Genomic DNA, 24,885 nt, shown 5'->3' on the forward strand with positions numbered 1-24,885 from the left:
TATTTGACAAACCTGAGAAAAACAAGAAATGGGGAAAGGATTCCCTATTTAATAAATGGTGCTAGGAAAATTGGCTAGCCATAAGTAGAAAGCTGAAACTGGATCCTTTCCTTACTCCTTATACGAAGATTAATTCAAGATGGATTAGAGACTTAAATGTTAGACCTAATACCATAAAAACCCTAGAAGAAAATCTAGGTAGTACCATTCAGGACATAGGCACGGGCAAGGACTTCATGTCTAAAACACCAAAAGCAACGGCAGCAAAAGCCAAAATTGACAAATGGGATCTCATTAAACTAAAGAGCTTCTGCACAGCAAAAGAAACTACCATCAGAGTGAACAGGCAACCTACAGAATGGGAGAAAATTTTTGCAATCTACTCATCTGACAAAGGGCTAATTTCCAGAATCTACAAAGAACTCAAACAAATATACAAGAAAAAAACAAACAACCCCATCCAAAAGTGGGGAAAGGATATGAACAGACATTTCTCAAAAGAAGACATTCATACAGCCAACAGACACATGAAAAAATGCTCATCATCACTGGCCATCAGAGAAATGCAAATCAAAACCACAATGAGATACCATCTCACACCAGTTAGAATGGCAATCATTAAAAAATCAGGAAACAACAGGTGTTGGAGAGGATGTGGAGAAATAGGAACACTTTTACACTGTTGGTGGGATTGTAAACTAGTTCAACCATTATGGAAAACAGTATGGCGATTCCTCAAGGACCTAGAACTAGATGTACCATATGACCCAGCCATCCCACTACTGGGTATATACCCAAAGGATTATAAATTATGCTACTACAAAGACACATGCACACGTATGTTTATTGCGGCACTATTCACAATAGCAAAGACTTGGAATCAACCCAAATGTCCATCAGTGACAGACTGGATTAAGAAAATGTGGCACATATACACCATGGAATACTATGCAGCCATAAAAAAGGATGAGTTTGCGTCCTTTGTAGAGACATGGATGCAGCTGGAAACCATCATTCTTAGCAAATTATCACAAGAAGAGAAAACCAAACACCGCATGTTCTCACTCATAGGTGGGAACTGAACAATGAGCTCACTTGGACTCGGGAAGGGGAACATCACACACTGGGGCCTATCATGGGGAGGGGGGAGGGGGGAGGGATTGCATTGGGGAGTTATACCTGATATAAATGATGAATTGATGGGTGCTGACGAGTTGATGGGTGCAGCACACCAACATGGCACATGTATACATATGTAACCTGCACGTTATGCACATGTACCCTAGAACTTAAAGTATAATAAAACAAAAAAAAAAATAAAAATAAATGCATGAGAAAAGAAAAATAGCCAGTAATCACATTGCCCAGAAATAACCCCAGTTACAGTTGTGGCAGATACACATATTTATAAATACTGCAGAAATATCAAGTATACCTAGTATTTGCTAACACTCTTCTACTCTGTCATGAAGATTCATCCAAGGTGTTTTTGTATAATTAATTCATTTTCAGTGGCCAAGCAGTATTCTATTTCATGGATATACCAGGATTTATTTAACCACAACTTCTGGTTGGATTCACTATTATTTTGTTTAAAAAAAAAAAAAAAAGGTTGGGTACAGTGGCTCACACCTGTAATACCAACACTTTGGGAGGCTGAGGTGGGTGGATCACCTAAGATCGGGAGTTTGAGACCAGCCTGGCCAATATGGTGAAACCTCATCTCTACTAAAAATACAAAAAATTAGCCGGGTGTCATCGCCAGCACCTGTAATCCCAGCTACTCGGGAGGCTGAGTTCAAGGACAATTGCTTGAACTGGGGTGGGGGGGCGGGGGTTGTGGGAGGGGCAGAGGTTGCAGCGAGTCCAAATCACACCACTGCACTCCAGCCTGGATGACAGAGCGAGACAGTCTCCAAACAAACAAACAAAACAAACCTCACTGGACATCCTAGTAGCTAAGTCTTTCCACACATTCATGATTATTTCTGTTGGAAAGTGCTTTACAACAAATTGCTAGTTGTCTCAGTCTGGGTTCCCCTGAGATAAGGATTCAAGGGCCAGGAGTTTATTTAGGAAGTAAAGGAAACACTGATAGAGGAATGGTAGAGTGAGAAGGGGTGATGGCCATCAACAACCAGCTCTCTTCTGGGCAATTGGAGCTTAATCCTGCGGGGTGACTCTGGGAGCCAGTGGAGAAAAGACACCCTAGACTTATCCCAATGAGGCCCACGGCTGTTGGGTGCTTGAATACTTGCCTCCTCAGTGATGGAGACATACTCCCAGGTAGTAGTAATTTCTCTGCACTTCCATTTGGCCACAAAGGGGGCTCTGAAAGTCAGAGAGAGCTGACGAGAAAAACACACGCCCTTGTGACTGAAGAGGTGCCACAGGGGATCTGTGTGGGGCACCACCTGCATTGCTACCCTGGGCAGATAGCTTGAGAAATCCCCACACTGCATCCCCAAACTGTTACTATCAGTGTGTGAGGGAGACAGGTTCCCACACCCTCATTAGCACAAAGTACTATCCTGAAAAAGAAAGCCTGTCAGTTTGATAGGAGAAAAGCAGGATCTTCTTTACAATGTGCTTTTATTATTGTTATTATTAGAGGTTGCATTTCTTTTCAAGCTGATGAGCCGTCTGTGTTTAGTTTTTGGAGGATACCCTTTGCCCACTTTGCTACTGAAGTGTATTACCCTGAGGATTTGGTAAGAGTGCTTATTGCATTCACCAGAATGTACTGTATTTTCTCTACTTTTTTTTTTTTTTTTTGCCTTGTTTTACTTTTTTGTTTTGTATTACAAGCAAAGTTTTAAATTTGTAAGCTTCAAATTGGAGCTGGGGTGGTGCAGAGAGTGAATATTTCAGCTGGTTCCCTGACCACAGCTCCATCTCCTTCCCGAGGCAGTGGCTGGAACACATTCTGCCCACTATTTCCCTCTCTACATCCTTTAGGCTGTGCAGTGACCCCTCAACTACGTTCACCCTCCTAAAAAGCCCTTCCTAGTCCACCCGGGGCCCATCTCCCGGCCTCACTGCCCCTGGCTCCTTGACGCCCGACCTCTCTCAAGGGACCCCAAGCTGTTGTGAGCTCCAGCCAGCTCATGCTCATTTGCACCTTCGTGTCTGTAGCGCTGAGGCACTCTCGTTTACAAGTGTGAGAACCCAATTCCAGCTACCTTAAGCATAAAGAGTATTTTTGTAAGGAGGCAGGCTTCTGACGACGTGAGGCTCACAGCCAGGCCTGCGCTGGGTGGAGCCTCCCCTTCTCGCTCCTGTCCCTGTTGGGTCAGAGCGCCAGCTTCCTCTTCCCTCTCTTCAGGGTCTTTTCGGCCCCCCAGTCCCCATATCCCTCTGCCCTAGCTCCCAAGATCCCACAAGAGACAGACTGGATTCTCTCTGGCCTAGAGTGCCTCCTTCCTGAAAGTCAGAATCTGATTGGTCCAGCTGGATCAGGTGTGTACTCCCTGTCCAACCATCAATGCTGAGAGGGATTACCGAGAGAAAAGCATGGCTCCCACCGTCCCATTACTGTGGCTGCTTGGGCCAGGAGAGAGGGAACCTTGTGAGCTGGGCAGAATACACCTTGTAGAGGCTGCCTCTGGGTCATTGATATGGTTTGGCTGTGTCCCACCCAAATCTCATCTTGAGTTGTAATTCCCATTACCTCCATGTGTCGTTAGAGGGACCCGGTGGGAAGTAATTTGAATTATGGGGGCAGTTATCTCCATGCTGTTTGTGTGATAGTGAGTTCTCACAGGATCTGATGGTTTTATAGGGGCTTTTCCCCCTCTTGCTCATACTTTCTCTTGTCTGCCACCTTGTAAGATGTGCCGTTGCTCCTCCTTCACCTTCTGCCATGACTGTGAGGCCTCCCCAGCCATGTGGAACTGTGAGTCCATGAAACCTCTTTTTCTTTATAAATTACCCAGTCTTGGGCGTTTTTTCAAAGCAGTATGAAAATGAACTAACGCAGTCAGCTTCTGCACAGTATTTCCATGTTCCCACATTATATCTTGGCCCTTTTGTGTATTTAAGCTCATAGGATGCTACAAATAAAGTGTTTTCTTATTTCCTAGGTAGTTCCCACAAAAGTAGAGGTGCAAAGTGCCATAGAGTGACAGCATCTAAGAGAAGCTGATTTTGTAAGTGGATTGTTGAGTTCAATATTGTTGTCATAATCAGAAAAAAATGTATTTACTGTTTTTTTTTTGAGATGGAGTCTCACTCTGTTGCCCAGGCTGGAGTGCAGTGGTGTGATCTTGGCTCACTGCAACCTCTGCCTCCTGGGTTCAAGCAATTCTTCCTGCCTCACCCTCCTGAGTAACTGGGATTACAGGCACACGCCACCCCACCAAGCCCAGCTAATTTTTGTATTTTTTAGTAGCGAGGGGGTTTCCCCATGAAAAAAAGTATTTTCAATTTGGAAAACCAAGAAGAGCCCACTTCTTCCTCCCTGGTCTTGCTGTCTTCATGTCCTCTCTAGATAACATGCTCAGGGGCCTCTTACTTTTGGCCATGGCTTACACACTCACCCTGTGTGTAATTTAAAAATGACCCCTTTCTCCACTCCTCCTGATTGCCATATCCTTCACAATGTGACTTTGCAATTCTTCTCATGAAAAAGAGGAATCTATTTCTCCAGCCTGTGGGTCCTGGCTGGCCTGTGACCTGCCCTGGCTGACAGAACGTGGCAGGTGATGAGCACTGGTTTCAAGTCTAGGCCTCAAGAAACCTTCATATTCCCTCTCACTGAATCAGAACCCTGCCCAGCTGCTATGAGAACAGCCTGGGCGAGTCCTGCTGCATGATGTCCCCATCATCCTAGTCACTTCAGCCATTAGTGAGCCAATGGCCAACCCTCCAGCTGTCTGAGATGCATGAGTGAGACTCTAGTTGTGCTTGGCTGGACAAAGTACAGATCCATAGACTCGTGCATGTGACTCATACACTTGTCAACGATAATAATCGGTTGTTTTCAGTCATTTTTGAGGTGGTTTGTTACACGGCAGTTGCTGACACATTCACTTCTGGCTCTAAATGTTTCACTTTTCATGTGTTGAGTCTGAAGACCTTCAGAGAACAGAGATGTGTTCCACCTACCCTCTATCCACTGCAGTGTGGAAAGTCATGCTTAGCTGCACACAGTAGGCATGCAGTCTGGGCCGATGGAATGGACTTGGCAACCACCTCACCTGAGTGATCTTTCAAAGGGAAAAGAAGGCTCAGTGGGGAGTGGAAGGAGGTAGTGCATAGGGGCACTCCTGTTAAAGAAGGGGCTTGGGATAGCTGCTCGTGTCTATTTCATGTTGATCAATGTATCTCCAAGTGCAGAACTAGGAACAATGCAGAAATTTTGTAGGGAAGAAATGGGTGTGATAAGAAAGCTCATTTTCTAACCATCTGAATTCCATGAAGTAGAAAGAGACTGGTCCTGAGAGTAACGAGCTCCCTTGTATTAGAGGTGTCCGAGCACAGGCTGAGGAAATCCCATTTGGCTGAATGGGCAAACTTGGAGTGGGAATTCCACATAAGCAGCCTTGGCCCTAGATGTCTCTGAGTTTTGTTCCTGCTGTCTTGCAGTGCCTAGAAAGGTTTCCCAAAGGACAATATTTCATTGTTCTACCTATGATCTGGATCATCTCTCCTAGCTACAAATGACAGGGAAATCCTTTGGGCTCCACTTTTGGTTTAGGAAATCAGGGTGCCTCCTATCCTACTTGTCTTTGATGTTCTTTATCTTGTAAGTATTGTGATAGTGGGAATCCACTTTCTTATCTTGCAGTCATCCAGTCCCTGGGAATGAAGAGTACTTTCCCCAGGGCCTCTCAGTCTGCCCCTCCTCTCTTCTCCAACTGTCCTGACCACACCTCCCCAACCAGGGCTCTCATGACTGTGTTCCCCTGGGACTTGGTTGTAAGCCATCCCCACTTCTACCATCTCTCTTTCCCAAACAGGCCCCTGTACTTCAGCACACACATGTGAGTAACAGATATGTTGATTGGCAACGTGATGTGGAGTTTTCACCCCAGAGTCCTGTGCAGTCTTCAAAGCCCTGGGTTGATAGAGACTCAGGGAGGCAGTTGGATCTCAAAGTTCCAAGGGTCTGGGATCTAACGGTGATAGTTCTAGTGAAACCCTCCCACCCTGCCAGGAGGCCCATTCCTATAAGAAACATGACTGAAGAGCCCAACTGTCTCACTTTGACAACCAATTCTGCCATTTGCATTTCCATTGATGTGTATTGGGCAAAGAGCGGAGCTTTTTCTTGTGGTTAGTTTCTGTTTAATCCAGAAGAGGACCCTAAGGAAAGGTCAGTATTTAGGTCCCAGAGTAGCTCTTTAAAATCCTTTAAAGGAAAAGGGAATATGGGATAGTAAAGGGCCGTGGAATGGATCTTTGAGGATCAAGGAACTTGGGACAGGAGGAGAAATGATCTGAGAGTCTTGATTCCACCATCTTGACATCTGTGTTGGTGTTTCTCAATTTTTAAGAAGCTGTGGATATTGAGAAAATCCCTTAAAGGAGTTACGAGAGATGCTGATATGGATTTCTCATTAGCCGTTAATTATCAGTGTCTAGAAGAGAGGGAGAGAAGGCTCTATTAAACCAAGGATATTATCTATGGCTGTGTAACGAATTTTCATAAACTCAGTGGCTTAAAAGAACATCCATTGATTATCTTACGGTTCCATGGGCCATGAGTCTGGGCATGGCTTTCCTTGGTCTTTTGTTTAGGGTCTCAGAGCCTGCAGTCCTTTCTGGAGTTCAGCTTCCTCTTCCAAGCTCATGTGCTTATTGGAGAATTCAGTTTCTTATGGTTGTAGGACTGAGTCCCTCAGTTCCTTGCTACATGGCCCTCACCACAGGCAGTTTGCATCATGGCTGTTTACTTTTGAAGGCCAGTAGAATGTTTCTTTTTAATCTGCTAAGAGGGACTGTCATGCAGCATAATGTGATCATGGGAATGACATCCCACCATCTTTGCCATATGATGTAATCCACTCGAGAGAGGGTCACCCATCACCTTTGCCATATTCTATTGGTTAGAAGGCAGTCACAGGTTACACCCACACACCCTCAAGGGGATGGCTTTATTGAAGGTTATGGGTCATTGGGGTCATCCTAGGGTGTGTTGTCACACCCTGTACTTTACAAATTCTGTTGATCTCAAAAGAGCTTGAGGAAGAAATGACGGAAGCCATTACAGAAGCAGCAGTAGACTCGAGTGAGGAGGTGTCAGAGGAAAGAGACGACCTGGGGACTTTTGAATCAGATGACAGTGGTAAGAATGTCATCCACATCTCTGCTTTCCTGCCCCATCTCAGACACTAACTCTTTAGGTCTCCCTAGGCCTAGGTCTCCTTTTCTCCATCTGCACAGTGGACATCACTCCACACATGAAGCTGGAGCTGCGCAGGTGGAGGCAAGGCCAGGGACACAAAGGCACCTCCTGTCATGGTCATTTCCACGCTGCACCTGGGTGGCCTTTGTTTTCATAGGTACCTTTCAACAAGTCATGAACCTCCTGGACATCATTGACAGTGAATCGGCAAAGACAGACACAACAGGGGCAGGCCTTGACATGCGGAAGACCCTGGCCTCGGTGATAATCACGGAGAAGGCTACTACTGAGCCTTCTGTGGTGATAAACACTCTCATCCGCTGCCTGCAGGTGTCACAGGTAGGGCCACCTTACCCACTGGGCTCAGCCACCTTTAGCTGTGTGTGCATCCATCCACCACCCAACAAATAGTTAGTGACTCTTAGAGATGTGGTGCATGGTACTGTGATACAGAGATGGGCAAGACTGTGAGGTACTTACTCCCTGAGGACCAATTGGGACCTGGGATGTTCATAAGTTTTAAAAGTTCCCTTGTATTCTGACACAGTGGGTTTGGGAGCCATTGTTCTAGAGCACATGAGCTGAGTTGCAAAGATGTTGAGCCAGTGGGCATGGGAGAGTAAAGATACACCAGACACAGGGTGCAGGGATGTTTGCCTAGTGGGGAGATGCTTAGCTGGGTTAGGGGGCTGGGGTAGAGGATGCTAGAGGGAGTGATACAAAGTGCAACCAGAGGCCATGGTGGATTTGTACAGACAAGGTTTGCATCACCTTGTACCAGACAAGGTTTTGGACTAGACAGGGTTTTGACCAGAGCTGATCCAAACCTTGCTGGGCCCCACCCCCAGAGTTTCTGATTCAGTAAGTCTGGGGTGGAGCCTGAACTTCTAACAAGTTCCCAGGTGATGCTGAGGCTGATCTGGAGAGCATACTTTGAGAACTGTTGGATTTTAGACTACCCTTTTATCTTGGAGTGGGTAGCAAAGGGGTGGTACGAGCAGAGGAGCTTATTTATAAAAAGCTTTATTATTTTTGTTGGATTTGGATTTGCGTTTGCATTTCCCCCTTTTATTTTTAGTTGACACATAATAATTGTACATATTTATAGAATACAAAGTGATATTTCAGAACGTGTATACAATGTGTAATGACCGAATCAGGGTAATTAGTATATCCATCACTGCAAACATTTATCATTTCTTTGTGCTGCAAGCATTCAAAATGGTTTCTTCTAGTTTTTTGAAAATATACAATCAATCATTGTTAATTATATTCATAACCTATAGTGGTATAGAACGCGAGAACTTATTCCTTCTCTCCAGCTATAATTTTGTTTCTTTTAATCAACTTTTCCCTATCCTGCCCTGATCCTACCTTTCCCATATCCTAATACCGAAATTCTACTCTTGACTTCTATGAGCTCACCATTTTTATAGCTCCCATATATGAGTGAGAACATGGGGTATTTATCTATTTGTGCCTGACTTATTTCACTTGACATAATGTCCTCCAGTTTCATTCATGTTTCTGTGAATGACAGGGTTTCATTCTTTTTTATGGTTGAATAATATTCCATTGTCTGTATATGCCACATTTTATTTATCCCTTCATCCACTGATGGGCACTTAGGTTGATTCCATATCTTGGCTATTGTGAATAGTATTGCAATAAACATGAAAATGCAACTATCTTTCCGATATATTATTGTGAGGTATGCTCTTTCTATACCCAGCTTGTTGAGTTTTTTTTTAAAAAATCATAAAGGGTTGTTGAATTTATCAAATACTTTTTCAGCATATATTGAAATGATCATATGATTGTTGTTCTTGGCTCTGTTAATGTGATGTATCACATTTATTGAATTGCATGTATTGGACCATCCTTACATCCTTGGGATGAATCCCACTTGATCATGGTGAATGATCTTTTAATTGTGTTGCTGAATTCAGTTTGCTAATATTTTTTGAGGATTTCTATGTCTATGTTCATCACAGATATTGGCCTGTAGTTTTCTTTTCTTGTATTCTTGTCTGGTTTTTGTATCAGGGTAATGCTGGCCTTGTAGTATGAGTTTGATAGTATTCCCTCCTTATCCATATTTTTTTTGAATGGTTTGAGTAGAATTGGTATTTTTTTAAATTTAATGTTTGGTAGAATTCAGCAGTGAATCCATCCAGTCTTGAGCTTTTCTTTGATGAGAAACTATTCCTGTCTCAATCTCATTATTCAATATTGGTTCATTGGAGTTTTCTATTTCCTCATTGTTCAATCTTGGTAGGCTGTATGTGTCCAGGAATTAGTCTCCTATAGGTTTTCAAATTTGTTGGCATGTAGTTGTTCATAACTCGAATAACTCTAATAATTCTTTGTATTTCTTTTATTTATTTATTTTGGTGACAGAGTCTCATGCTGTTGCCCAGGTTGGAGTGAAGTGGCACAGTCTCAGCTCACTGCAACCTCTGCCTTCCAGGTTCAAGTAATTCTCCTGCCTCAGCCTCCCAAGCAGCTGGGATTATAGGCACGTACTACCATGCCCAGCTAATTTTTGTATTTTTGGTAGAGATGGGATTTTGCCATGTTAACCAGGCTGGTCTCAAACTCCTGACCTCAAGTAATCTGCCCACTTCAGCCTCCCAAATTTCCAGGATTACAGATGTGAGTGCTGAGATTACAGACATGAGCCCGTGTGCCCAGCCAGTTATTTGTATTTCTGCCAGTCTCAGTTATGTCTTCTTTCATTTCTGATTTTACTTATTTGGGTCTTCACTCTTTTTTTTTTTTACTCTAGCTAAATGTTTATCAATTTTGTTTATTTTTTCAAAAACTCAACTTTTCTTTTGTTCCTCTGTATTGTTTTATTAGTCTTGATTTTGTTTATTTCTGCACTGATCTCTTGTCCTTCTTCAAATTTTGGGTTTGGTATATTCTTGCTTTTTTAGTTCCTTAATGTGTATCATTAGGTTGCTTATTTGAATTCTTTCTACTTTTTTGATATTGGCTTTTATTACCATAAACTTCCCTGTTAGTACTGCTTTTGCTGTATCCAATAGATTTTGTATGTTAGATTTCTGTTTCCATTCGTTTCAAGAAAATTTTAAATTTCCTTCTTAATTTCTTTATTGACCCAATGGGCATCCAGCAATATATTGCATAATTTCTATGTGTTTGTGTATTTTCCAAAGTTTTTTCCAAAGTTTTTGTGGTTGATTTCTAGTTTTATTCCATTGTGGTCAGAAAAAGTAATATGATTTATACTTTTATGAATTTGTTGAGACTTGTTTTGTGGCCCAAGATATGTTATATTCTGGAGAATATTCCATGTGCTGATGAGAAGAATGTGCATTCTGCAGCCATTGGATGAAGTGTTCTGTAAATGTCATTTCAGCCTGTTTGATCTAGTGTGTATTTTAACTGTGATGTTTCTTCATTGATTTTCTGTCTGAATAATCAGTCCATTACTGAGAATGTGGTGTTTAAGTCCCCTACCATTATTGTATTGCAGTATATCTCTCCCTTTATATGTATTAATGTTTGATTTATATACTTTGAAGCTCCTGTGTTGGGTGCATAGATATTTATAGTTATTATATCCTCTTGCTGAATTGACTCCTTTATCATTATATAGTGACCTTCTTTGTCTCTTTTATAGTCTTTGATTTATAGTCTCTTTTATTTGATGTAAGTATTGTTACTTCTGCTCTTTTTTGGTTTCCAGTTGTATGGAATATCTTTTTCCATCTTTTGTTGGCATGTAGTTGTTCATAACTCTAATAACTCTAATAATTCTTTGTATTTCTTTTATTTATTTATTTTGGTGACAGAGTCTCATGCTGTTGCCCAGGCTGCAGTGAAGTGGTGCAATCTCAGGTCACTGCAACCTTCATTTTCAGTCTGGGTGTCTTTATAGGTGAAGTGGGTTTCCTGCTGGCAGTGTATAGTTGGGTCTTTGTTTCTTTACCTGTTCAGCCACTCTTTATCTTATACTTGGAGAGTTGAATTCATTTACATTCAGTGTTATTATTGATAAGTAAAGACTTGTTACTGCCATTATGTTGTTTGCTTTCTGGTTGTTTTGTAATTCCTCTCTTCCGTTCTTTCATACTGTTTTTCTTTGTGGTTCAGGAATTGTTTTTCTGGTAGTATGTTTTAGATAATCGATTTTTATTTTTAGTGAGTATATTATAGGATTTTGCATTGTGGTTAGCACATGGGTTGCTAAAAATATCTTATACATATAACAAGTTATTTTAAAGAGATGACAATTTATCTTAGATCACAAAGCAAAAATAGGAACAAGAAAAAATTTAAAAGCCTGCATTTAATAACTCCATCGCTTCCACATTTGACTTCATATCAACTCAATTTACATCTTTTTATATTGCCTCTCTTCATCTCTTCACAAGTTGCTACAGGTATTATTATGTTCAATTATTGTTTCTATTGAAACAATCATATTGTTTTCAATAGCTTTCAATACATTTCTAGAGTTTCAAGTGGATTACCCACGATTATGGTGTTAGAGTATTCTGAGTTTGCCCATGTACTTAATTTTACCAGTGATTTTGCACCTTCAAACATTATCTTTTTTCACATTAGTGTTTTCTTCCTTCAGACTGAAAAACTCCTGGCATTTCTGGTGGTGGTAAATTCTCTCAAATTTTGTTCATCTTGGAAATACTTTGTTTCTCCTTCATATTTTAAGGATAGCTTTGCTGGATGCAGTATTTTTGGACAGCAGTGTGTTTTACTTTAATATTTTGAAAATGTCATCTGACTCCCTCTTGGCCTGTATGGTTTCCATTGAGAAGTCTGTTGTCAGATGAATTGGAGTTCCTTTTTATGTTATCTGTTTCTTTTCTCTTGCCGCTTTTAGAATCCTCTTCTTGTCCTGTCAAACTCTTTAAGAGTTTGATTATAATATGCCTTGGAGAAATCTTATTTGGGCTGAATCTTTTTGTTGTTCTCTGACATTCCTATACTTGAATATTAATCTCTTTCTCAGGTTTTGGACAGTTTTCCATTATTATTGCTTTGAATAAGCTTTCTACTTCCTGTTCAACTCCCTCTGGAACACTAGTCATTCTTGAATTTGATCATTTGAGGTACTTTTCTATATCTTGTAAGCAATCTTCATTCTTTTATATTTTTTAAATAGTTTCTCCTCTGTGTATTTTCAAATAGCCTGTCTTTGAGCTCACTGATTCTTACCTCTACTTGATTCATTCTACTATTGACAGCCTTTAATGATGTTTTCAATGTAGTACATTTATTTCTCAGTTTTAAGACTTCTGTTTGAGTTTTAAAAATTATCTCAATCTCCTTGTTACATTTCCCTGATAAATTTCTGAACTGATTTTTTTTTTTTTTTTGTATGATATGGGAAATCACTGAATTTTCTTAAAACTTCTATTTTGAATTCTTGGTCAGAGAGTTCACAAATGACCATCTCATTAGGGTCAGTCATGGTTTTTTGCTTTGTCCATTTTGGAAGGTCATGATTCCCTGTTTGCTATTGTTTCTTGTGGATGTATGTCTGTGTCTTTGATTTGAAGGATTATTTATTTATTTGCATTCTCTGTCTGGCTTGTTCTGATTTTAATTGGATATATTTGTTTAGAGATTCTCTGTAATTTACCTGTTGACTTTTTTTTCTTTCCCTGCCAGGTCATTGCCTCCTTTATGGCACCAGATGGCTTCATAAGCCCAGGCTTCCTTTGGTTCCCATAAACAATCAGAATGCCACCTGTCCCAAAATGAGGGAGGTCCTAAGGAGGATATCTCAGTAGTGTTGGAAGGCTGGCTAGGGGTTCATGCCAAGGGAACCTGTGGAATGAACCTCATACAGCACGGTGCTGCTGAACAGCCACTCTTACTTGGTATCTCCTTTGGCTGAGTTACAGAGCATAGTTTCAAGGGATGCTGATGAGAGTCCCCCCTCCTCTCTTTGTCTTTGGCTGTCCTCAGGGGTATTTCTCCTTTCAGGCATTCCTGATGCTTCTCGTAGGTTGAGACAGGAACAGGTCTCCTGCCAGGAAAGCCAAGATTTTCAGGAAACTGGTTGTCCACTTTGATCTTTATCTAACTTTTTCCAGTATAGAAATCGTAAGTCAGGGAAATTTTGCATGGGCTTCATGCCGGGCAAATTGGGAGGAGGGGCATCATGGATATAGAAGTCCCATTCTCTTACAGTTTGCTCAGAGGTTTTTCCCTTCTCTGTGGCCCCAGTAACTGCCTCATTCTCCATTTTGGGTTTTAGAAATTGCTGATGATAATCTTGTTGCTGTACATTTGTTTTTGGTTTTCTGTGTGTGTGTGGCAGGGAGCGTTGGAGTGGGGAGTGGGGAGTGAAGCCCGTTTTTTTCTGTGCCACCGTTTTGGAACTGGAAGTCCCTGATTTTTATTATTTCTTCTGCTAGTTTTGGACTTGGTTTGTTCTTGTTTTTCTAGTTCCTTGATGTGTATCGTTAGGTTGTTTAATTGAAATCTTTCTACTTTTTAAATATTGGCATTTATTGCTATACTCTTCCATCTTAGTAGTGTTTTTGCTGCATCCCGTAGGTTTTGGTATGTTGTATTTTTTATTTTCATTAGTTTCAAGAAAATTTTAAGTTTCCTTCTTAATTTATTCATTGGTTGTTCAGGAACGTGTTTAATTTTCAAGTATTTCTACAGTTTCCAAAGTTCCTCTTGTTACTGATTTCTAGTTTTATTCCATTGTGGTCTGAGAAGAAGCTTGATATGATTTCATTTAAAATTTTTTGTTGAGATTTTATTTTGTGACCTAACATATAGTCCATTCTGGAGAATGTTCCGTGTGCTAATGAGAAGAATGTGTATTCAGCAGCTGTTGAATGAAATCTTCTGTAAAAGTGTCTGTTACATCCATTTGGTCTTTAGTGCAGTTTAAGTGTGATGTTTCTTTTATGAGTTTCTGTCTGGATAATTTGTTTAACATTGAAAGTGGGGTGTTGAAGTTCCATAATATTGTAGTCTCTCTCTTTAGCTCTAATAATATTTCCTTTATATATCTGGGTACACTGGTGTTGGGTGCATATGTATTTAAAATTGTTATATCCTCTTGCTGAATTGACCCTTTTATCATTATATACTGACCATCTTTGTCTCTTTTTATGTTTTTTGACTTAAAAGCTATTTTGTCTGATAGAAGCAATAGAAGCATAGCCAATCCTACATGCTTTTGGTTTTCATTTGCATGGAATACCATTTTCCTTCCATTTACTTTCAGACTACATAGATCTTTACAGGCAAAGAGTTTTGTGTAGGAAGCATATAGTTGGGCTTTGTTTTTTGTTGTTGTTGTTTTAATCAATTCAGTCATTCTATATCCTTTAATTGGGGCATTTAAACCCTTTGCATTCAAGATTGTTTTTGGTATATGAGGACTTTCTCCTGTCATTTTGTTGACTATTTTCTGATTGTTTTGTTAACCTTTGTTTCTTTCTTCCTCTCTTACTTATTTTTGTGGTTTGGTGGTTTTCTGTAGTAATAATGTTTGCTTCTTTCCTCCTTCTCATTTGTGTGTATCATTTATCTTTGTCATCTACTCTACATGAGACAGTGAGATTTATACTTTTGTGTGTTTTCCTGATGATAGATATCATTATTTGACTTCCAGATGTACAACACTGTTAGATATTTCTTGTAGGATCAGTCTAATGGTGATAAATCTCTCAGTTTTTGCTTGCCTTGGAATGACTTTACTTCCCTTACATGTCTTAAAAATAGCTTTGCTGGGTATAGTATTCACACCTAACCTTGTCTTTCAGTACTTTGAAGATATCATCGCATTCTCTCCTGGTCTATAAGGTTTCTGTGGAGAAATGTGCTGCTAGTCGGCTTTGATATCACTTTATGCTTTTCTCCTGCTGTTTTTAGAATTATCTTTGTCTTTGACTTTTGACAGTTTAAATATAACATTCCTCAAAGGAGACCTATTAGGGTTGAATCTGTTTGAAAATATTTGAGCTTCCTGTGTTTGGGTGTCTATATGGTTCCCATGACTTGGGAAGTTTTTTTTTTTTTTTTTTTTGAGAGGGAGTCTCGCTCTGTCGCCCAGGCTGGAGTGCAGTGGCCAGATATCAGCTCACTGCAAACTCCGCCTCCCGGGTTTAGGCCATTCTCCTGCCTCTGCCTTCCGAGTAGCTGGGACTACAGGAGCCCGCCACCTCGCCCGGCTAGTTTTTTTGTATTTTTTTAGTAGAGACGGAGTTTCACCGTGTTGGCCAGGATGGTCTCGATCTCCTGACCTCGTGATCCGCCCGTCTCGGCCTCCCAAAGTGCTGGGATTACAGGCTTGAGCCACCGAGCCCGGCCGACTTGGGAAGTTTTTAACTTTCCTTATTATTTTGTTAAATCAATTTTCTATGCCTTCTCCCATCTCTTGTGTTTCTGGAGCTCCTAAAATTGAATATGTGTTTGCTTAATGGTGTCCCACGTATCATGTGGACTTTCTTTATTCTTTTTAAAGGATCTTTCTTCAAGTTCAGAAATTCTTTCTTTCTGCTTGATCCAGTTAAAAGCTCTTGATTGTATTTTTAATTTTTTATTGAATTCTCCATTCCAAGATTTCTTTTTTTATATCTATGTGTTGAAATTCTTATTCAGATCATGAATTTTTTTTCAATTTATTTATTTGTATTGCCTATCTGTGTTTTCTTGTATCTCACTGAGTTTATGTAAGATCAGTATTTTAGATTTCTTTTTAGGCATTACATAAATTTTAATTTTTCTGGTAGTCTGTTACTGGAGAATTGTTGAGTTCCTTTGAAAGCATTATGTTTGCTTTTTCATTTTTCTTCTGTCGCTATGTTGATAACTATTACACATTTGGTATAATAGTTGCTTTTTCCCATTTTATGGAATAGCTGTCATAGAAAAAGACTTTTTCCTGTAGACATACCTACAATGTTGGCTGGATAGGCTGCTTTGGCCTTGGTTCTGGGTGTGTGAAGAGATGTAGTCCTTGTACAATTTCTTCAGCTGTCATTAACATCAGCAGTGTCTGTGAGTTCCAGCAGTTATTTGTGCAGGCTGAGTGGTTTTGCTGGGGACAGGGATGCCGGGTGAATTAGTCCTTGGGCCCCTTGGGGACACATGCAAACACACAGTGGCTCTGATGCTAGAGGAGATGGGTTCACAGACCGTGGTGGCCGTGGGCCTGGGCAGGCTGTTCTTCAGGTCCCTGGGTGGTATGCATGAATATGTGTGGTATGCAGGCTGATTTTGGGCCCCTGGGTGGCCCATCTGGTTGCCAGTGGTGGTGGTGGTGGTGGTAGATTCTGGGCAGGCAAGTCCTTAGACCCTGTCATTTTTGGGGCAGGATCACTACTTCAACATAGGAATTTTTAGGGTACGTGATTCAATCTGTAACAGTTGTTTTGCATTTAAAAAGCATGCTGATGGACAGCTTGTTTACTCTCTCTAGGAATTGGTTAGCTCCGGGAGGAGTAGTCTCTCTAGGGTCAGCAAGGACCCAGGTGTCAAAGCATCAGGAAATGAAGAAAATAAGAAACCATGATTAACACACAGGTTTTAGTCAGTCATCAGTGGCAGTAAACAGACAATAAACAAATAGGCACATTTTAAAAATTAACATGCATCAAAGATTTTATTTACTCCTTAACTAGTTAAGGAACCAGTAAGATTTTAAAAGCTGTTCAAATAACAGTTTTACCTGTGCTTTACCAGACAAAATCCATTTGCACTGCCATGAACAGGAATCATTTTCATTACCATGGAGGAAACATACGCATTGTTACCAGTTTTCTAGGATTTAACTTTTTTCCCTACAGAGATGTAAAGTAGCCTTGGCAATCACAGATGCACACTCTACAGAATCCAGTCATTCCACAGCATCTGCCAGACAGAACCAAGCTCAGTTCTGGAAGGCCACTCAGTGATTGCTTTTGTTATTTCCAAGTCTTTGACAATTTTTCTCTTGTGACTATAAATATTCTCCGAAGATTATTCTTGATCACAAAAAAAGGCTGATCTTCTTATAATTTGCCTGGCTATTTGTATAGGGTGCAGTAAGAGTGTTGATTAAGCATTATAGGCAATAGGCTTTATTGTGGTTTCTATGGAAAGAAACTGGTGAGGTAGGGTAAGAAGGCTTAGAATTAGCTGGTTTGAATATTCTCAGTGGAGAATATTCACAAGGCCACAGGCCTCCTTGAGTGTACTGTGAAAATCTAGACCCTGCATTCTCAATGGGGTGATATTGCCCCCAATAAGTAAAACTAGTTCTTGGGGGACAAAGAAAATTTTACTTTTTCATGTATAAAGCATGGATATGCATAACACACACACACACACACACACACACACACGGCACTAAGTCTCATTGGGGTGTGATTAGGAAAAAAGTCTAAATGTCCTTGGGAGTAATAATGATGATGATAATAATAATAATAATAATAATAATAAAGATTGAGAAACACTGGTCTTGAGCCACATAGTACTGAGCAGCTACTAAGGCCACATCATTATTTTCTGGGAGCTGTCATAGGAATTTCTGACTGGAGTTTTACAAATTACTATTTGCTATCCCAAAAGTAGGAAACCAAGACCAAGACTCCCTGTACTGGATTTCACCAGTAGAACTTACACATTTGGGTGAATTCCTCTCTTCTTAAGGTCCCCAAATTTGCTAAGGTTTCTGGACTGTTGGGAGGGAACTCCCTACCACCAGAGGTAGCAGGATATTTTTTCCTGAGGGCATTGCAGGCTGTGGCCCCACGTAGAAAGTAACCCTCATTCCTTAAGAGTGGCTTGTCATGCCTGATTAAAAAGTATTCTCAAATACGACCCTCCAGGTGTGATCTGGGATGTGCAATCCATCTACCCAATCCCGTCCTAAACCAGGTCATTTTCAGTGGTGACAAGGAATTGGAAGAGAGTAAGAGGCAATTTTCCTGGGCCCACAGACTCCCTCAACAGGGCAAAGGCAAGGTGAGCCTGCCTTCTTGGGCTTTCAAGATGGCCAGTGCCCCATGCACAGAGAACCTTGTGTGTTGATCACTTAACGCCTGCCTTGCCAGGTATTTACTGATATCAGGGGCAGGAATACAGATACGCAAGTTGTATTGACAGGGCCAGTGGGATGAGAAGGGCAGGAGAAGGGAAGCAGGAGGATTTAGAAATGGAGGAATGGGGATCTAATATTTGTGTGTTCAGAGGCTGGTGGTTTGGGTGTAGGGAAGGAGGACAGTGGGAGAGAGAGGTAGGAGACTTGTGCTGGGGACAGGGTGAGGTCCATCCCACCCACCGAACTGATTTCCCAGATTTCCACCCGGCGCAAGGTCAACATTTACAACATCCTCCAGGAGATCATCCAGCAGGAGGGGGAGCTGGAGGAGCAGTGTGTGCAGAGGCTGGTGGCCATCGCCTCCAAGGAGATGAGGGAGATCCCAGAGGTAGGACCCCAGGCTCCATTGGTGCCTTCTCTCTGCCAACCCAGGAGCTGGGCCACTGGGGGCCTGGCCCAGGATGCCCACAGCCCCGTGCAGTTACCTCTCAGAGCAGGGGTAAGGCTGAGCCCAAGGGAGCTAGGAGGGATGGAGAGAGCCTGGGATAGGAGGGTTTTCCTGGAGGCCCGGCTGGTGGTGGTGCCATATGTCCCTCTCCCATCCCCTGCAGATGGAGGGCTATATGAAGGCAGAGGTGGCCAGCGACACACTGGTGGCTCTGTCCCGAAACCACTTCAGCTTGGTCATGTACGAGCTTCAGCACCACCTCAAGCCCCTCAACCTCACTGATGAATTTGTCATCATCACACTGGCCAAGCTGGCCAATGGCAATGGTAGGGGCTTGAGGGCCCTCAGCCTGGTCCAGTGCGCCCTCCCGGTCTCTGCCTCTCTCTGCCCCTCCCAGCTGTCCCTATGTTCACCTCCTCCCCTTCCCTTTCATTTCTCTCTTTTTCCCTCTAAAATTTCTTCGTTTTGTCTCTGCAGTCACTTTGTCTCTTAGCTGTTAAGATTCTGTGTGTTTCTGTCTCTCATCCTTCTTCCCTGTCTCTGTCTCCCCTTCACCTGCACTGTTTTGTCTTTCCATCTCTCTTTTTTAATTTCTTTCCTTCCTTCCTCCTTCCTTTCTCTTTTTATTGCCTGCTTTACTTACTCCTTCCCCTCCCCATTTCTTTTTCCCCTTCCTTCCTTCCTTCCTTCCTTCCTTCCTTCCTTCCTCCTTTCCTCCCTCCCACCCTTCCTTCCTCCCCTTTTCTTCTTTCCTTCCTTCCTTCCTTTCCTTTCTTCCTTCCTCCTTCCTTTCCTTTTTTATTGTCTGCCTTACTAACTCTTCCTCTCCCTCCTTTCCTCCTTCCTCCCTTCCTCCATCTCTTCCTCCCTCCCACCCTTTCTTCCGCCCCTCCTTTCTTCCTTCCTTCTTTCCTTCCTTCTTTCCTTCCCTCCTTCCCTCCCTCCTTCCTTCATTCCTTCCACCCTCTCTGTGTGTTTCTGCCTCTCATCCTTCTTCCTCTCTCTCTCCTGTCTCCCCTCCACCTGCATTGTTCTGTCTTTCCATCTCTCTTTTTAAATGTCCTTCCTTCCTTCCTCCTTCTGCTCCTTTTTAATTGCCTGCCTTACTTACTCCTTCCCCTCCCTCCCCCTTTCTTTTTCTCTTTCCTTCCTTCCTTCCCTCCCTCCCTCCTTCCTTCCTTCCTTCCTTCCTTCTTTCCATCTCCATCCTCCCTCCCTTCCTTTCATCCCAGAAGCATGCACTGAGCTCCTACTCCACGCAGGCCTTGTGGCAGGTACCCGGCCACTACAATAAGTAAGACACGCATGGCTCCTGTGCTCAGAAAGGACCCACAGGCAAACAAGGAAATAGATGTTTATAACATGAGGTGACAGGTAGGAAGAGAACAGCCAAATGGGCATTTGAGATCTGGCTAAGGGAGGGGACCCCATCTCTGCAGCCTTTAGTGAGGTAGCGATATTTCAGGTGAGACCTGAAGGCAGAGAGGAGGACGTCCGTGTGAAGCATGGGATGGGGAGAACATTCCACAGGGAGAGAACATTGCAGAGGCTCCAGGGCAGAGAAGAGCTCGGATTCTCTGAAGAGCTGAGAAGCGGCTGTGGCTGGAGTTAAGGAGTGAGAGGAAGATGAGGGGGCAAGTCAGGCAGGGCCTTGGGTACGGCACCTGGGGCACTAGGAAGCTATCAAAGCATGTTAAGCTTCAGGGTCGCCTGGTGAATGGAGGTTCTGGGAAGGCCTTTCTGGCTGTTGCCTGGAGGGAGAGGACTAGGAGGTGGTACTTGTGCTGGTGGCTGGGCTGGGAAGCATGTGGCGAGGGGTGACAGGTGGGAAGGGGCTCTGAGACGGGACCTGCTGAGGGTGGGGGAAGGAGAGGACGCAGCAAGCCACTGGGAGCGTGTTGACCTCCTTTCCCGAGCTAGAAGTACTGAGAGTTAGGAGCTCAAGTGAAGAACTTCGAGCTGTGTGTGGAGCTCATGTTACCTGCGGGAGGCCCCAGGGGAGAGGCGGAGGGGGCAGTTGATTTGTGATGCGGAGTTCAGAGGGCAGATCTGGGCTCGGCTTTGGTTCTTGGTGACCTCAGAGTGTAGGTGATGTTCAAAGTCATTGATACCGGGAGTGAAAGTAGAGAGAGGACCCAGCCCGGAGGGGTCCTGACATTGGCAAGGCTCAGGAGGAGTCGTAAGAGACAGCATGGAATGCGAGGCCTGGCACAGGGAGAACAATCTCAAGGGGTGGAGGCCCCCGTGATGCCCATCCTGCCAAGGGGTCCAGTCAGATGAGGCTGGAGAAGGTGGAGTTGGAAGAGCTTCACGGCTTACTGGGGATAAAGGCCTGGATGGAGTGGGAGGGGAGGAAGGGAAGGCAGGCCTGGAAAGAGGACAAGGGACAGCAGCGAGGAGGCCTGTGGAGGGAAGGGAAGACATCGGCCTGTTGGGTGCTCATGCCAGAGGCCCAGAAGAGAGGGACACGTGGATGACGCTGCAGGGAGGGGGCCCAGCCAGGGGAGTCATGAGGGTTCTATTATTATTTCATTAGTATACATATATACAACCTCATTATTATGAAGTCCGAAGACGGCGGTGCACTCAGGGCGGGTGGAGCCGAGGGGCCTGCCTCCTGTCACAGGGTGGCCTGTTATGGCTCCTTTTCTTCCCATTCTCTGTGATGCCTTTCTCCATCTGCTGGCCTCATGCCTTCTCTCAGTTTCTTGCTCTCACCTGCTGTTTCCCTGCTTCTGTGTTCACCCAAGAACGTTTGTGGGACACCTGAAGGAGGCTGGCCTGCGTCCTGGAGGACGAATGCACTCTGGGAGCTGCTGCTTTCTGCTTCCTGCCCACCCTTCCCTGGGGCTCCTCTGTCCTCTCTTCCCTCCCTCTCTGACCTCCTCTTCCTTCTCCTGGTCCTCTCTCTTCTTCCCTTTGCTCCCCTTTTGCCTGGCTTTCTTCCTTTGTCACCTGCGTCTAGCTCACATTTTAATGCTTTTCTGACTCCCAGACTATTTCCTGGGCCCCAGCCAGGGCAGAGGGCTGAGCCAGCTCTGGACGGTCAGGGGTTGGAGGTGGGGGCAGCAGGGTTGTCCTCTCTGCCTTCTTCATGCTCACCCCCAGCCCCAACTCCCCGTAATGATCCCTCACAACCTCCTTCATGCTCACCCCCAGCCCCAACTCCCCGTAATGATCCCTCACGCCTCACAGTGTTTGAGTTCATGCCATACATGGGCATCACCCTGGCTACCATATTCACCATGCTGAGACTTGCCAATGAAGCCAAGATACGCCAGGCGATCTGTGGTGGTGAGTGTCCCACTTGGGCCTGCAGGTCTGGCTCCATCAGGGTGCCGGAGGGAGACTGCTGGGTAAGGAGCAGATGGAGGGGTTGTTGAAAAAGAGGTGCCCTGGTCATTTGTTCTCCAAAGAAGTTTGCTTACTTAATCTTTTACTTTGTGTGGCCTCTGATTGGCTCCCTGGGGCACAAGAGGCTGAGACCTAGCGGGGGCCTTTTAGAAGATCCCAGCTTAGACGGAAGAAGCCGCTACTGTGACTCCATTTAACTTGTTTTGTAGTTAAGCACTTCAGGAGACCGCAGAACAGCAATGAGCGTTCACAAGAGAGGGAGATGGGGGAAAACGGCTCCACGTGAAGCTTGACGGGGCCTGGTCTTAGATGCTATTTCAATCTGATCACTTTGCCCCAGATTTTGATTACTTAATGTTCTTGTGGGCTTATAAAAAGCCCTAGTGCCTGAGAAAAAGAGGGCCACATGTGTTCACTGTTCACTGCCCTCTGACCTGGAATCCCCAGGATGTGGCAGGGTCATACTCCAGGCCTCGCCCTTGACCCCGTCTGTGTCCTTGAAGGAGAGGGACTCAGGCACCCCGAGTGTTCAGTTCGCACACACACAGGCACGCACGGTAAAAATGAAGGTGCCGTGGGGGGCTGGGAGGGCAGGGTGCTGCCTGCTCGCGATGGCAAGGCATGAGCACTCCTTCCGGGGAAGCTGGGTTGGGAAGACTTGGTTCTGCTTCCAGCCCCTCTGGCGCCAAGTGCATTCCCCCGCCCCCTCGTTGCCATTGGTAGCCATGGAGACCTTCTGTGAGGCGGTGCAGTTTTATCTGAAGCACCTGGAGGAGAGCGTGTACCCCGTGATGACCGAGGAGCAATTTGCCCTGAAGGTGTTTCCCATGTATCGCTACTTTGTGACGGTGTGGCTAAGGCACCACAACCCCGAGGTGAGATGCGCCCCTCTTAGGAAGGCCTGGTGGTCCCCAGGCCACAGCTCCCCAGCCTGTGGGGCCGGGAGGTGCTGAGAGACCATTGGGTCCAGCCTTACTCCCAGGACCCAGAGGGCAGTGACCTGACTTGTGGCAGAGCGGGGGATCTCATGGATGTTGAACAGCTGGGACCTAGGAGCCTCATTCATGAGGCCAGCCTTGATGAAGGTTGGTGATAGTCCTGAGAGCACTTGTTACATGCTGGGCCCTCTACCAGCGTCTTACCCATGGGAGCTATTTTCGCACCCCTCTGTGATATAGGACTGTTTGACACATGCGGAAACTCAGGCACAGAGAGGTTAAGTACCTGCTCAAGGTCATGTGGCTGCTAAGTGGGAGGGACTCAAACCCGGCCGCCTGTGCACGAAAGGCCTTGCTCTGCTTCGGAGGTCCCTTCTGTCCTGTGTCCTCGGATTCTGTGGGTGGGGCTGAGGTCACTGGCCTTGCTGGAGGATCGTGAGACAATGAGTCCAAGAGCTGGTTTCCGGTGGCAGGTGAAGCTGGGGGTGATGAGGTCCCTGAAGCCCATGCTCGGCCTCCTCCTGCCCAACGATGACCTGCGGGAGCAGGTCTACGACTACATCCCCCTGCTGCTGGCGGAGTACCAGGGCGGCCTGGAGGCACTCTTCATCACACAGGTGAGCGGCCAGGCAGCCATGGCTCTGGGCAGGAGGCTTAGGGAATCGGGGGCTCCCAAGTGTTTAAGGGGTATGAGTGGAAGCCGGGGGGATGTCAGATATTTTGACGCTGTGTCAGCAACCCGACATCTGTGCCCTGTGAGGGGCGTGGAGCCTGGCACCCATGGGAAATGAACACTGCCCTTCCGGGTGGAAGGGACCAGGTGCTGGTCCTGGAGGTCAGAAGTCCAAACTCAGGGTGTCGGCAGTGCTGTGCTCCTTCTGAAGGCTCTAAGGAAGCAAGCGCTCTTGCCTCTTCCAGCTTCTGGTGGCCCCACGTGTTCTGTGACAGTGGCAGCATCACTCCGATTTCTTCCTTCCTGTGTGGCCTCTCCCCGTGTGTCCCTCTGTGTCCTCTTCTTACAAGGACACCTACCCAAAATCCAGGATGATCTCACCTTGAGATCCTGAACTAATTCCATCACAAAGACCCTATTTCCAAATAAGTCACATTCTCAGATTCTGGGCGAGCCTGAATTTTGGAAGGACACCAGTCAACTCAAGGCAGCTTTGGTAAAGGGGTGAGATGTGTGAGAGGGAGCTGTTGCAGTGTTCCGAGTGGAGCTGTGGCTGGGGCTGGTGCCCATGTACAGGAATCACTCATCTATAAGCAGGGTGTGGGTATCAGCTCTTAAAGCAAGGAGTGGAAAGGGATGTGACTGATTTAGGAGCCATTTGTAGATCATTCTGGCTAAAGAATGGAATTCACTTTTAGGTGAAGGAGGCCTCAAATGCCAAACTCAGCAGCCTAGCGCAGCACTTCCCAAGCCTTGCTGTGGTTAGGAACGACCTGGGGGCTGGGTGAAATGCAGGCTTGGATTCAGCAGGACTGGGGTAGGGCCTGAGAGTCTGCATTTCTAATCAGTTCCCAGGGAATCCTGATGCTCAGTGGGTCAGTGGGCCCCTGAGTAGCAAGGGTCTGGAGTTTGACCTTGAGTTGGTAGAAGGTCACCTGCCACCATCTGCCTATCCACTGCAGGTCTTGAGGCAGATCCTGGAAGTGTCAGTCATCACCAACACCCCCGTCCCCCAAATGCAGCTACACACCATTTTCACAGAACTGCATGTCCAGGTGAGGCCTGCAAGCTCGGCTG

At 44.6% G+C, this 24,885-nt stretch overlaps 1 protein-coding gene across 1 annotated transcript in view; it reads left to right on the plus strand.

Moving 5' to 3' along the window:
• The first annotated feature begins 6,240 nt into the window (after positions 1–6,240).
• Positions 6,241–24,885, plus strand: part of MROH2A (maestro heat like repeat family member 2A) — a 57,654-nt gene continuing 39,009 nt past the window's right edge. Inside the window, exons 1-9 of the mRNA XM_031936547.1 lie at positions 6,241–6,316; positions 7,181–7,288; positions 7,506–7,687; positions 18,652–18,783; positions 19,007–19,169; positions 22,039–22,137; positions 22,921–23,072; positions 23,609–23,752; positions 24,771–24,863. Coding sequence (XP_031792407.1) covers positions 6,241–6,316; positions 7,181–7,288; positions 7,506–7,687; positions 18,652–18,783; positions 19,007–19,169; positions 22,039–22,137; positions 22,921–23,072; positions 23,609–23,752; positions 24,771–24,863 — 1,149 coding nt within the window. The remainder of the gene's footprint in view (positions 6,317–7,180; positions 7,289–7,505; positions 7,688–18,651; positions 18,784–19,006; positions 19,170–22,038; positions 22,138–22,920; positions 23,073–23,608; positions 23,753–24,770; positions 24,864–24,885) is intronic.

The sequence above is a fragment of the Piliocolobus tephrosceles genome, chromosome 11 (assembly GCF_002776525.5).
Source record: "Piliocolobus tephrosceles isolate RC106 chromosome 11, ASM277652v3, whole genome shotgun sequence".
Taxonomy (NCBI): Eukaryota; Metazoa; Chordata; class Mammalia; order Primates; family Cercopithecidae; genus Piliocolobus; species Piliocolobus tephrosceles.